Source organism: Anguilla rostrata, chromosome 9 (genome assembly GCF_018555375.3).
Source record: "Anguilla rostrata isolate EN2019 chromosome 9, ASM1855537v3, whole genome shotgun sequence".
NCBI classification, from domain to species: domain Eukaryota; kingdom Metazoa; phylum Chordata; class Actinopteri; order Anguilliformes; family Anguillidae; genus Anguilla; species Anguilla rostrata.
Genome location: NC_057941.1, coordinates 26243407 through 26256884, shown reverse-complemented (window position 1 = coordinate 26256884; position 13478 = coordinate 26243407). Strand labels below are relative to the sequence as shown.

The 13478-nt window shown below is 46.6% G+C and overlaps 1 protein-coding gene across 1 annotated transcript in view; it reads left to right on the top strand.

Annotated features, from left to right (window-relative positions):
- The window catches only part of rtn4rl1b (reticulon 4 receptor-like 1b), a 156963-nt gene extending 151397 nt beyond the window's left edge, over nt 1-5566 (top strand). The window contains exons 2-3 of the mRNA XM_064351402.1: nt 855-1306; nt 2474-5566. Coding sequence (XP_064207472.1) covers nt 855-1306; nt 2474-3430 — 1409 coding nt within the window. The 3' untranslated portion in view covers nt 3431-5566. The remainder of the gene's footprint in view (nt 1-854; nt 1307-2473) is intronic.
- The last annotated feature ends 7912 nt before the right edge of the window (nt 5567-13478 follow it).

The following is a 13478-nucleotide window of genomic DNA, read 5'->3' as shown; positions in this document are numbered from 1 at the left end:
AAATAGAACATACAGATTACACAGCAGAGATGCGCTCCTCCCGCTGAACACTGGAAAAAAGGACCTCATTCGGATAGCACCTTTCATGGCAGGAATTCAGCGAAGGCGTTGGGGGGCCGAGGGGGCGGAGGGAAGTGTATCACATTTCACCCACCACCGCAGCATGTGTACCACCCATCTGGGAGATGTAGAGCTGCCATTCTGTACCAGAGTGCCTATCACGTGGCAGTTACTCATTACACATGGAGAAGGGGAAAAAAAAGGTTGAGCTGTTTTTGTGAGAACATCAAAATTCAAACACTGGGGGACTGCAGACCTGAGATATGCGACAAGCACACTCCACGCTGAACTAAACAATGGTTCACGACGGATGTAAAACATTCCTCCAAGATAAAAATCCCCCATAAGAGTAGTGAGAGAATCCATGTCGGGCACAGGGAGCAGGTTGCAGTTTCTGAGTCATTTATCAGCATGCGAAAGCTTCCTGTCTCGCTTGATAAATGCCCTCGCAGTCCCTCCCTCTGTTATCCACACCTCCCTCTCTCCGCTCTGTTTGACTTTTCCACATCTTCACTTTCTCCAACTTTTCATGTGACTCATGCCTTTGCTCACTGGCCCCCGGTCTTCCTTCGACTCATCTTCCCTCCTGTTCGTGCCTCTCGAAACGTCCTCCTTCTCTGGCCTCCTAGTTTTCCATTAAAACAACAAAAACCCAAACTTCCTGGAAAAAGTAAATAAACATTTCTGCCTTTGGTTCTCCCTTCCTGTGCATCTCTAACGCTTTTTTGTCTCTCTTGTTTGTCGTTTGCGTTTGCATGTGCGTGTGCGTGTACGTGTGCGTGTGCGCGTGGCAGGCTGTGGGCTGGAGTTCCTGTTGATCCTGTGCGGGCTGGAGCTGTCCTGGTCGTGCCCGCGCCACTGCATCTGCTACACCGCGCCCAGCACCGTCAGCTGCCAGGCGCACAACTTCCTGTCGGTGCCGGAGGGCATCCCGGCGCACAGCGAGCGCATCTTCCTGCAGAACAACAAGATCCAGCAGCTCCTGCGCGGCCACTTCAGCCCCACCACCGCCATGCTGTGGCTCTACTCCAACAACATCTCCTACATCCAGCCCTCCACCTTCGCGGGCTTCACCCAGCTGGAGGAGCTGGACCTGGGGGACAACCGGCACCTGCGCTCCCTGGCGCCGGACACCTTCCACGGGCTCGCCCGGCTCCACGCCCTGCACCTGTACCACTGCGGCCTGAGCAGCCTGCCCACCGGCATCTTCCAGGGCCTGCACAACCTGCAGTACCTCTACCTGCAGGTGAGGGGCGCCGCGGGGGCCGCCCACAAGCCCTTCGCAACGGTCGATCCAATGAAGCCGGGAATGCGGTTAGCAATTTTCTCGCTCGGAGCAAGGGACATGATTCTTCGACATTTTCTTCACCTGAATAAATTCAGACGCTTCCTTCCTACCCTTGGGCATCTAATATTTGCTTAGCTGAAGCCTTTTTATCAGGCATATATTTTTAGGTGTGTGTGTGTGTGTGTGTGTGTGTGTGTGTGTGTGTGTATATACACACACACACAGAGCACATTTACAGAAGCCATTTAGGTAAAATGTCTTTCTCATGGGGGTAACTGCAGTGTCCTATTCAAGGACATGTAACCTCCTGGTCCTGGGAGTAGTCTGGCCCTCTGCCTAAGCAAATCAAATAGAGTAGAACAGTATCTGTGTGCATACTTTCACACCTCATGGCCCCCTCTGCTGTTTTTACTATCAGTGTGAGGAGCATGCAAAAGAGGCTGTTCCCCTTTTGTTCGTTTAGAATGGCCATTCATTTTTAGTCACTGCTCATTGTGACAACTCCTGCTCTTGATTTGGGAGAGCAGACAAGCAAGTGATGGAACCTGCTGTTTCTTATCACACCGCGGTTCTCAAGTTGGGTTCACAGAGACAAAAGTCAGGGGAAGACACTTGTGTGCAGCTTAATAGATGGGTTTGTGGTCACTCAATTAACCAGGGGGGGTGTTGGTGGTGTGTGATGACCGGTCATCCCAGCCAATCGAAACACTCTGATCCCTGGGGCGACGCTAGAGCCAATTATGCGTCGTCCTGCGGGGCTAACAGCTTCAGTCAGCACTCGCATGGTCTGGATTCGATACCCAACCATGTGGCCCATTCATGCACTAGAACAGCACATTGAGGCAGACCTGGATTCTCTTTAGATCAGAGGTGGCACATTGCTGGTCTAGATAGGAGGGCTGGAGGATCACAATGTCTGATGCTTATCAGTGTGCTTCATCACTTAAGCACTGAGTCCTGCTGAAAGGGAACCACTAAAACCTGTTGTCAGTGCAGCAACTTCAGGACTTGAGTGTGAAAGCTCTGCTCTGGGCTACATGTAAATGATGAACCTAGAGCGGCCAAATGGATGGTTCTCTTCATCATGTGTTCATATGACCTCATATTCTTATGTTCTCATTTCAGGATAACCAGCTGGAGTTCCTGGAGGACGACCTGTTTGTGGATCTGCTGAACCTGAGCCACCTGTTCCTGCACGGGAACCGCCTGTGGAGCCTGCACCAGAACACCTTCCGCGGCCTGGGCGGGCTGGACCGGCTGCTGCTGCACCACAACCGGCTGCAGTGGGTCCACCAGCTGGCCTTCCACGACCTGCGCCGGCTCACCACGCTCTACCTGTTCAACAACTCCCTGACGGAGCTGTCGGGCGACTGCCTGGCCCAGCTGCCCGCCCTGGAGTACCTGCGGCTCAACGACAACCCCTGGGAGTGCGACTGCAAGGCCCTGTCCCTGTGGGACTGGCTCCAGCGCTTCCGGGGCTCCACGTCCTCCCTGGGCTGCCAGGCCCCGCCCGAGCTGGCCGGGAAGGACATGAAGCGCCTCCTGAAGGAGGACTTCCCGAGCTGCGGGGGGTCCGAGTCGCTGCACCAGAGCAAGGGCGGGGCCTGGCCGGGCAGCGACAAGGTGTCGCTGAAGAAGGAGCACCATCCCCGGCCGCACCCGCACCACCCGCACCTGCCACACCACGACCAGCACCTCCCCTTCTCGCCCTCCCCCCTGCCCCGCCCCCCGCCCGCCTCAGCCGAAGAGGGGGCGGTGCCACCCCCCCTGAGGCCCAACCGCCCCCGAAACTGCACCAGGCAACGCGGCCGGGCCGGCAAGGGCAAGGGACCCAACGAGGTGCACGGCGACAAGGAGTACTCGCCTCTGGATTTCGGCCCGGATGGCAAGTACGACCCGTCCATCCCAGGCTCCTCCCCCCCGCGGAGGAAGCCCAAGTGCGGCCCCCGGTCCTCCGTGCGACCCCCCAGCGGGGTCCAGCAAGCCACCAATGGAGCAACGCTCCCTTCCTTCCTGCTCCACCTCTACACCTGTACCACTTTGCTCTTTCTCGTGCCACTCACCGCCGACATACTCCGCTGACCCTCCAGGGGGCGCCACAGGGATACTACAACAACAATCAGTCCTCAGACAGACTCTATCGCTCCTACACTGCATGTATGAAAGTGCGTCTGTGTGTGACTGTGTGCGTGAAAGTTGCGTGTGAGGAGCTTTTGTCTTTTCAAGAATTTGAGGTGGAGAACTGAATATCGAACTTCAAAGATAAGGGACCCCCGCTTAGAAAGGCAAAGGTGTCATGTTTTCAAAGGTATGATGTTGGGAAGAAGAATCAGATCAAAGCAGAGTGAGTATGGAGCAAGCCTGCACTGCCATAGTTGTTGCTGATTGCTTTATTCCCTGTTGTTCTTCTTCTTGCCTCTCTCTTTGGGTTTTAGTTAATTTTTCCATTACATTTTATATTATTTACACTCAGAGGACCAGACATTCTCAGTTACCAGGGGTATAAGCTAGAGGTAGAGCAAAAATAATAACCTTTATTATTAAATTCCAGGTTCTATTTTTTGTCCTCTGAGCACAAAGGCTGTATAGCTCCCACGATGCCTCTCTCAGTCCCTTTCCTGTTGAGAATAGCTGTCATTTCTTAATTTCTAAGAATCGCACGATTTCCCCGTTATTACCCAGAGAGAGAGACTAAGGTACAACGTACCCGAAGGTGACCATCCATAACTATAATAGCCACCTTATATTGGACCAAGGCACTGCGTTATGGGCAGTAGTGCTCAGTGCACCACAATCAGTGGATGGAAAATGTTGGTATTTTACTCAGAGAACGTGCTCTGCGACGCCCCCAATTAGCTGGTATAGTTACCACAGCTTATTTCTACATGGAATTCCCTTACCTCTCCACAACACTGTCGGTGCCATTAATTCCATGATGTATATGGGTTTCTTCACAGTGTGGTTTCTTATTTCTTTTTTTCTCTTTTGCTTTTTTTTTTTCATAAGGATCTTTTTATTATGATTTATGTCTGTGCACAGTAAAAAAAAGCCAACTATACACAAGCTGCTATATTCTTTAGTGAAGCAAATGAGATCCTGTTTAAATCTCTGCTGCTTCAAGAATGCTTTTTCCCCCAGGAAAGCAAGCTGTTCTGTAAAGGAATATTTATGTGAGTTTCTTGTCTTATTTGTCTGATTGTTTAGAGAAAGAGACTTAAAAGGCCTTGATGTTGAAAATGGAAGGGAACTGAAAAGTGGTAAAAACAGCGGGATAAAAGCAGTAGAAAAGGAAAAAGATGGCATTTCCTGTGACGTCTATCCCTTATTGGAACCTACTGTCTCTTGATTTGACCGTTTCAACTTCACACAAGAGAGGAAAAAAACAAAAATAAAAAACTCTACCCTCTCAAAAATAAAATGAGAATTGATAATTGATTAAATAAAAAAAACTGTCTTGTGGGCAAATGTGAGGAAATATCAGAAAACTTATTTATTTATGGAAAAAAATGTATTCTTGTTGCCAATGAAAAACAACATGAAAAAAGAACAGTCTACCCTGGCACGGACAAACATGGAGGATTAAAAAAAAAAGTCTTACCTGCAGATGTTGACATGCCGACAGTCAGTCAAGCACAGGACAATTGCTTGTGGAATATTCTCAGCAAATGAGTTTGTGCTCTTGGACAGATGGCATACAACAGCGCCCCCTCTGGACTAGTTGAGTTTTAGTGCCCCAGACTAGATGATCCTAAGACTGTGTTTGTACTAATGTGAACTCTAAATCTAAAGTAATAAAAATAATTACAGTGGTGATTATAACCATTCATTATCATGAAAATAATGTTTATAGCATTAAAAGTGATTACAGGGTTTCTGCTTCCCCTAAAGGGGAAGTGTGTTTTTTTTTTCTTTCTTTTTTTTTTCTTTTTGTTTTTTTTTTTGGTTCATTTTCTTAATTTCAAAGTATGGTCTTCTTTGCACCATTTCAGATAAACAGTGCACAATTCTGTACTCCCTCATCTTCCTCCTCTCCCCTTTGTCATCCATTCCCACCCCCCCTCCCCACCGGCCCCAGCTCTCTGCCCCCCAAACCCACCCCCACCCCCCCAAAAAAAAAAATCCTGCCATGCTGTGACTCAACTGTTCTGTATGTCATTATCAAACAAGAAGAATACAAAAGCTGTTTATAAAGAATATTAAAAATCCCATATTCTTATGTTAGGGGTGACTGTGTGTCAGTTTCTTTCCATGTAACATGCAGGTTAGGAGACAGAAACAAGCCTGTGAGAAGAAGCAGACGGACAGGGATCAGGGCAGGGGAGGAGGTAGAACTGGATGAGAAGGGTAGCAGGAATGCAGACTGGATGAAGTGCAACGAGACTCATAGGAGAGGGAAGAGAGTAGGACAGAGAATCCGGTTTCACACCTGCACACACACAGCCACACTACCAGTGTTTAGCACATGCATATTCACAACCACATTCTTAGAGGCCAGCTTATAGCCAGCAGTGCTCACTTAGTAATCGTCAGTGCCGGTGGTGAGGACACACAAACACACGCACGCACGCACGCACGCACGCACGCAAGCAAGCACACGCCCACACAAGCACACGGAAACCGATACACAAACACACATAATCAGTGCTATGCAGCTGTAAATAATTTAAAAAAGCAGCAGACATATTTATGAGACGTCACAGCAAATCTGTAGACACTCGAGGTTATTATTATTAATGGAACTTTAGAGCATACTGTAATTTCCATTTCCTCTTTTTCCTCTCTTCCCCATGATGGAAATTGATCTACAGGTGAGAGTGCAATTCGGTTAGTTTAATTCTGGTAAACAAAATGGGCGACAGAAAAAGTTAGTTTTATGCATGGTTGAGGTTTGGGCAAGAATTACTTTTGAATTGATGAGCAGCTCAAGCTGCTGATTGCGCCTGACTCACACTCAATCATGCCTCCCCCCCGCCCCCCCCCCCCCCCGCCACCGCCGCCGCCACTCTCCCTCGGCGAATGAGGCAGGCTGTCGCTGTCGCTGACCCCAATCATGGCGCAGGCCTGCTGGCCCAGAGCCGCCCTGAATTGATAAATAAACCAAACAATTTCAACCCCTGAGCAGGAAGGTTCCATTCCCTCGAAACTGACGGGGGGGGGGGCACATTGCGTACTCCACTGCTACATCTGACTGTTGCTTAGTCACAGAATTCTTTTTTACTTGTAAACACTACCAGACGGCTGACTGTGTGTGTGTGTGTTTGTGTTTGTTAGAGAGAGAGAAAAAACACTAGAATGAAAACATGATCAAGATTGCAAAACTAAACAAATATTGTTTTCCTACCCTACAGCTCACCCTGTGCCTTTTCCACACCTCATCCAATCAGGGAGAAAGCCATCTTCCTGACAAAATGTACTGCACAGTGAGAGAATGAAGTGGCACCAGCACAATATAGCAAATATTGCACATTTTATATACCATATATCATATGTATATTTCAACACATTCCATGGGATTCATGTCATTGCAACCAATTAAAAAATATTTATTATTGTCCCATATAGAGCACACAAGTCTCTGGTCTTAATCTTCAGAACCATATATTCTACTATGCTGAAACCAACACTACATGGGACATTCAATAAAAACAAACGGATTTATATATTTTAAAATATTTTCACTGCACCGTTTTTTTTGTCATCCAAGATGATCAAATTTTTAAAAAATTAAAATACTGAAAAATATTTTCAGCTGGGTCTCAGAATGAGAACACATTTTAATAGCACATATAAGGAACGGGTCATGCCATCCCATGGTCTGTCAATTTATGCACAAGGCCCGGGGGTGTTGTTGCAGCCTGGGGTAAAGTTAAGATCCTTCACCACCCCTAGAATCTGCATTTGATGGAAGGCAACAAGAACTGCAGCCTCTACTGTAAGTGCTTTCTGACTGACGCCCAGTCACAAGCATTTAACCATGTCCAATGGCGCCAGACCACCTCGACAGGGCAGACGGCCATAGCCATGCTCACGCTAGTCTGCATACCTGCTTAGGGCCAGGCTCCCCAAGGGCATTGGACTCGTTGACTCCTTCTGCGCCATGGCATCTGGTGCAGCGCTGGAAGCTATCTAGGCTGATCAGTGATGAAGTGTCAGTTTAAAAGAGAACTCAGAATCTAGCCCTGATGCACTGGGGGGAAAAGAAGTTCTGGAGCAGGGGTGTTCAATCTTATTGAAAAGGGGCTGATGTGGGCGAAGGCTTTTGATTTAGCCCAGTGCCAAGCCTGCTTGGACACCACTGTTCTGGGAGTTCTGACAAACTGATGTTCTGTAAAATGCAGGCTATTTCTGTTTTGTTTTTTTTTGGGATTAATATGGAAACTAATTTAGATTTAATATGATAAGGATTTAGCGTGTGGTTCTCGTAAGTGTAGCACAGTCAATAGCCAATCAGAATCACTTTATTAATCCGAGCTGTGGTACACGCACATGAATGCACACACAGAACTAGACACGGTATGCACGGTAAATTGATAAATCCTATTTAGTTTTCTTAGATAATACATTTAACGTAACCTAAATTAATCTGAAATCTTTGAGAGGAGGTTTGATAGCATTGTGCGTGGGAACTGTATTAGTATTTGAAGCTTATCTCCTGATGAAGATTTATACCATCGCTACGTGGTTTTAATTGCATTTATAAACTGTAGAACAGGAGAGAAAGGAACAGAATGCTATAACGAGGAGCAGCGCAAGGGGAGGTGTGTTAATTAAAAGAATAAATGACATTGCATCACCTGTCTCCACTTCTCCCTCCTCCTCTCCTCCCAGGGTCCCTGTCTCCCCAGTCAATCATAAATGCAATATTGCCTCCCCCTACACAAGCCCTTTTTATTCACAACACTTTTAATCTGCTCACTTATTTATGCAATAGATGCCTAAACCACAATAACAGGCAGGTACAGACACTTACACACACACTATCCTGGTTTCTAATTGGAACAGAAGGCCTCAAATTAGCAAATGGAAACTACAGCACCCTCTACAGGTCGGGGTCGTACAGCTCAAGAGCACAGTAGCGTGAAGTAAAGCAATGATTCACCGACAGTCCCACTGTAACTCACCACAATAAATCACTCTAGAGACGGCCAAGTAACCCATTTTACAAAACACTAACCCAAGCTATATCCTCCAGGTAGTATTTTTTTCCCTTTCTGGAGTAAAATATTCCCCGTAAGCTCGACGCTTACACATATCAGCTTTGCGTCCTTTGAGAGATGGCATCTGTCATTTGAACCAGCCCAGGCTATTCAAAGAAACAAATGTGGCCAGCTAAGTCTAAGCCAGAGATACTGTGAACATAACAACCTTGAACCTTGAAATCTTGAAAGAAATTCCTTATCTAAAAGCACTTACTGTAGGTACTGTAAGTATTCACCGACTGATATATTTAATTTCCTTCACAATCGCAGCCACTCAAAGCTTTTGCATCAAAAGCTTGATTTGAACCCAACGCATTTAACTTTTTAAAAGACAGTCTAAAAAAGGACCAGATGCACCTTCATCTTCATAACGAGAACCATTAAATATTAAACATCAAATGAGCGAACATTTATAAAGGTTTGATACGCATACATTTACCTGCAACTGTCAAAAGGACACTTTAAAACTAATGGGTGATAAATGTAGGAATAATATCAAAAATCTGCCCGATTTATAATTTATACTCGCACAGCAATCTTTCTCATATTTGAGGCATTCATAATGTGTTTTAAAATTTATGAGAAAAGGTTTCATTTAAAAAAAATTTTTTTTGTGTAATCCCCTTAACAAGTACACATTGTGTCTGGGGATTTCATCGATTGACATGGCCCCTGTGTAAATATTGAGTTACAACACTTCGGGGCTGCTGTATGCTTGCAAGGAACAGAAAAAGTCAAATGAACAAAATGGAAACTTAATGTCCCCGGCATTAAACCTTGGTACTGGCTTTTGCAGTATATTGCAAGTTCCTAACAGAGGGCTTTATTACAGTTTATTGCGATGGCATCTCTGTGCTATTGACTGCAGACATTTAGGCCCATTGGAGCATTGTGTGTATACCTGGGAGGTGATCAATGATTGCAGTTAACGCTTCCGATCAATTTTCTGCGAGAGAGCAATATAAGGAGTCGCTCTCCCAATTGAGTGGGGAACACACCCGCCTGTCAGGAGTGCGGTCTGACCACGACTCTGAGCTGCTCACCAAAAGCTCTTTTCACTGCAGGCAAGCGAGCCGCCCTCTGGGACAACCGGGCCCACACTGCACCTGAAATCCACATACACTTCACAGAGCACCTCCAGCTAAGGTTCTCTAACTCCCAATGCGCTTTGCTGCGGTTGGCTTCACAAAGGCGGGCACAGGAGAATGAATCCTCCCTCTGTGATGTGCTGCATAACAGAGCCGGACCGACCATGGCTGGGAATGTGGATGTCTTTTCATAGATAAGTGGGTGTGCATGGATGCGTGTGTGTGTGTTTGTATGTATGTGTGCCTGTGTGCATGTACAGTGAGCTCCATAACAACAGGGGCAAAGCCACATTTTTTCATGATTTGGCTCTGTACTCCACAATTTTAGATTTGCAATCAAACAATGCACATGTGGTCAAAGTGCAGATTCGCATCTTTTATTAGAGGCTATATATTGGTTTCACCATGTAGAAATAACAGCACTTTTTATACACAGGCCTCCCAAACATTTTAGGTCACCACAATGTTCAGGTCACCATAATGTGTGGTACAAAATGGCTTCACAGGTGATTCTGGCAAGTCAGGCGTGTTCAATTTCTTCTTTAGTGCAAGTATAAGAGAGCTTTCAGCAACTAGTTTTGATTCAAGCCTTCTGATTGCCTCCGGAGTCTGTTATCGGCTTTGCCAGCACAAGGACCGCAGTCATGCCAGTGAAAATCAAGGTTGTCATTATGTGGCAGAGAAATATGAAGAAAAAAAGACAGTCAGAGACATACGCCAAACCTTAGCCGCACAAAAATCAACTGTTTGGAACATCATTTTAAAAAGAGAGCACTGGTGAGCTCTTGACTTTCATCGGCACAACCTTATGCTGGTCCTCTTTACTTCACTCTAGTGTGTTTCTTTTGCACCTCTGCACCTTGAACTAATGCACTTGTTGTACGTCGCTCTGGATAAGAGCGTCTGCTAAATGCCTGTAATGTAATGTAATGTAATATGCTGACAAACGCAAACTTCATGGAGGATCCATTAATCACCAGCCCCCCTCCCCCTTCCCTCCCCTGACACAGGCATCACCTTGCATTGAATTCAAAACCCTGGTGTAGCCTACTGTGCTGCTAAAAGGACTGCTGTGTACCTTTAACAGGTCATCAGACCCTACGCACCGCCCACACCACTCCAGTCCTCAGCTCCTGGACACGCCCTCCTGTGTGTGCTCCGGCCCCTTCCGGTGGCCTAATGGCAGACTAAAGACAAAAGACCCCCCTCTCCAGAATGCGCCCGGCAGGCACCTCCAACACTTCTGCTGCAATTTCTCAAATTTTCTGCGGTTATAATAGCAGTCCAGCAGTGGGAAAATAGTAATTTTCTTGCACTGAAAGTGCTAATTGTTTGTTTGACCAGGTAATTAGCACAGTTATCAGTTATAAATAGGCTTACTGTGCCTGTACCGACATTATACTACATTTCCGTGCACAAGATAATAATACAGATGTTGCCCACTTTGTGTGCTGCTCTACATAACAGAACCTGCCAAGTTGTGCCAATGTCACGTTGTGTACATTTACATCACAGGCATCTAGCTGACGCTCTTATCCAGAGTGACTTACACAACGTTGTACATAGCACTTACATTGCATCCATTTATACAGCTGGATATAATCTGAAGCAACGCAGGTTAAGAACCTTGCTCAAGGGTATGAAAGCAGTGTTCTACCCTGGAATCAGACCTGTTACAAGACCAGTTCCTTACCCATTATACTACACTGCCACCCAATGTAATGTAATGTAACGTACTGTACAGGGGGTATGGAGGCAACACCCAGCAGAAACTCTGCACATGTCAGGTAAAGGAATCAGGTCCGAGGGGTAGGGTAGGAAAATGCTTCCATCCACCAGGTGGCAGTGTAAAAAACAAAAACTTCCTAATTTGATTTTCACGTTGCCTTTAAATGAGAACAGAACTCCTTTTACATCCTAAATGAGACATGCAAGTGCTCTTGAGGATGGAGTCTCCTTGGTGCTACATGGTTAGAGGTAGGGTGGCCACTGTTCTTGGTGCAGCCAACTTAGGTGCTGTCCATGGTGTGTTTGGTGGAAGAGTAGGACTTCCCAAACCTGGTCATGGAAAGCAGCAGGGTGTAAAGGTTTCCATTGTAAATCAGTACTGAATTGAACAATTAAAACAGTTTGTTACACTGACAGCTTATCTCAGCGGGTTTTCTTGGGTCTAAACTGGTTGATTTTAAGGTGGGGGAGCCTTTGCAGCCTTCTGGGACCCGAGCTCACAGTGCTAGATCTCTGGTGCGGTGGATGCTGTCCATGGTTCTGAAGTTCAAATACAGTAACATGTGTGCTGCAGCACACAAGACTAATCAAATCAAATATCAGGCCATTACACCATCAAACATGGGCTGTACACATTAACATGCTTTTTAAATATCACAACAGCATCCAGAACTACAGGTACATTTCCCCATTTGCTTATGAAGCTTTTGCATCTTCCTTAATTTCCCTCAGACTCCGGCAAAACTGCTCACCTCACAAAAATTCATACGAGGACGATAACAGGAGTCAGATGAGCACGGGTTTCGAAATTACATTTCTTCTAAAAAGAATCCAGTAGTGGATTATGCAGTGGAAACTTGAGGGTGAACACTGTCTCGTTTCAAATTGCTCCTGTCAATTATAGATGTGCATTCCATTGTTTTTCTCATCCACAAATTCATACAGAAAGGAAATGCGGACAGGAAGTGAAATGTCTTCATTTGCATGAAGCACCTCCCCTGTACCTGACAGCACAGGAGACACGCTGGTTACCGTCTCCGAAGGAAAAAATGGAAAATACTCCCTCCTGCTGTTCCTCAACTGCAGTCCTGTGGAAACTTTCATCTTTGTAAAAAAAAAAAATAGAGATAAACAAAACAAACAAAAAAACACATCTCCTGCTGTAGGCTCTCTTTCTCTACTCCCCTCACTCCATCTCTCTCTCTCTCTTTCTCGCTCTCTCTCTGAAAAGCCACAAAGAGCCCGAGGCCATTTCCAGAGCACCGTCTCCGCCTCTTTATTCCTGTATGAACAGATACAGTACCGCACACTCCACCACCTCACACACAAACCTGGCGGGCAGGCGAGTGTGGAAAAACTGACACTGGCAGCAACACACACACACACACACACACACACACACACACAAAACACGCGTGGCGCACATCTCACACAGGCCTACCGATGAGCAAGCACGGGAGGGAAGTTCAAAGCCTTCATCCGTGTCCCAAAACGATTCTGCAAGCTTCCCACACAACCTTCCACCTTCTCCACCCGATCCAGTTCTGCACCAGGGAAGATTATGCTCGGCCCGATCTGCTGCCATTTCTCTGATTACGTGTGAAAGACGGGGCGCTTGCAGCCTCCGGCCTGCCCACTGAACTCGGCTTACTTTAAATCCCAGAATAAGGCCGGCCCCTACAGCGCTACAGCATGGCCTGTAAAGTCATTTCATGAAAAGAAAGAAAAAAGAAAAAAGAAAAAAAAAAAAGAAAAAATTATTTGTGCTGGAGCCTTTTTCCTCAGCCTCATTCTTTTATAACTAAATAAAGTTGAAAGGCTTGTTTCCACCGCTGCAGCCAATGTGCTGTCCTCACTCCGGATCCGATTGGCGTATGTATAAATCATCACAGGAACGGCCGTCTCTGACATCAGAGCAGCTGGCAGTTCTTCATACGCGGCTCCTGGTGTGCTCCGAGTGTGTGTGTGTGTGTGTGTGTGTGTGTGCATATGTGTGCGTGTGTGTATGTGTGCCTGAGGGAAAACTCATCTACATTGTGGAGCAGTGTGGGGGGGTTGGGGGGTAAGGGTTGCATAACAAGAGGTTACCAGAAGGGGAAGCGAGGGGGGGGGGGC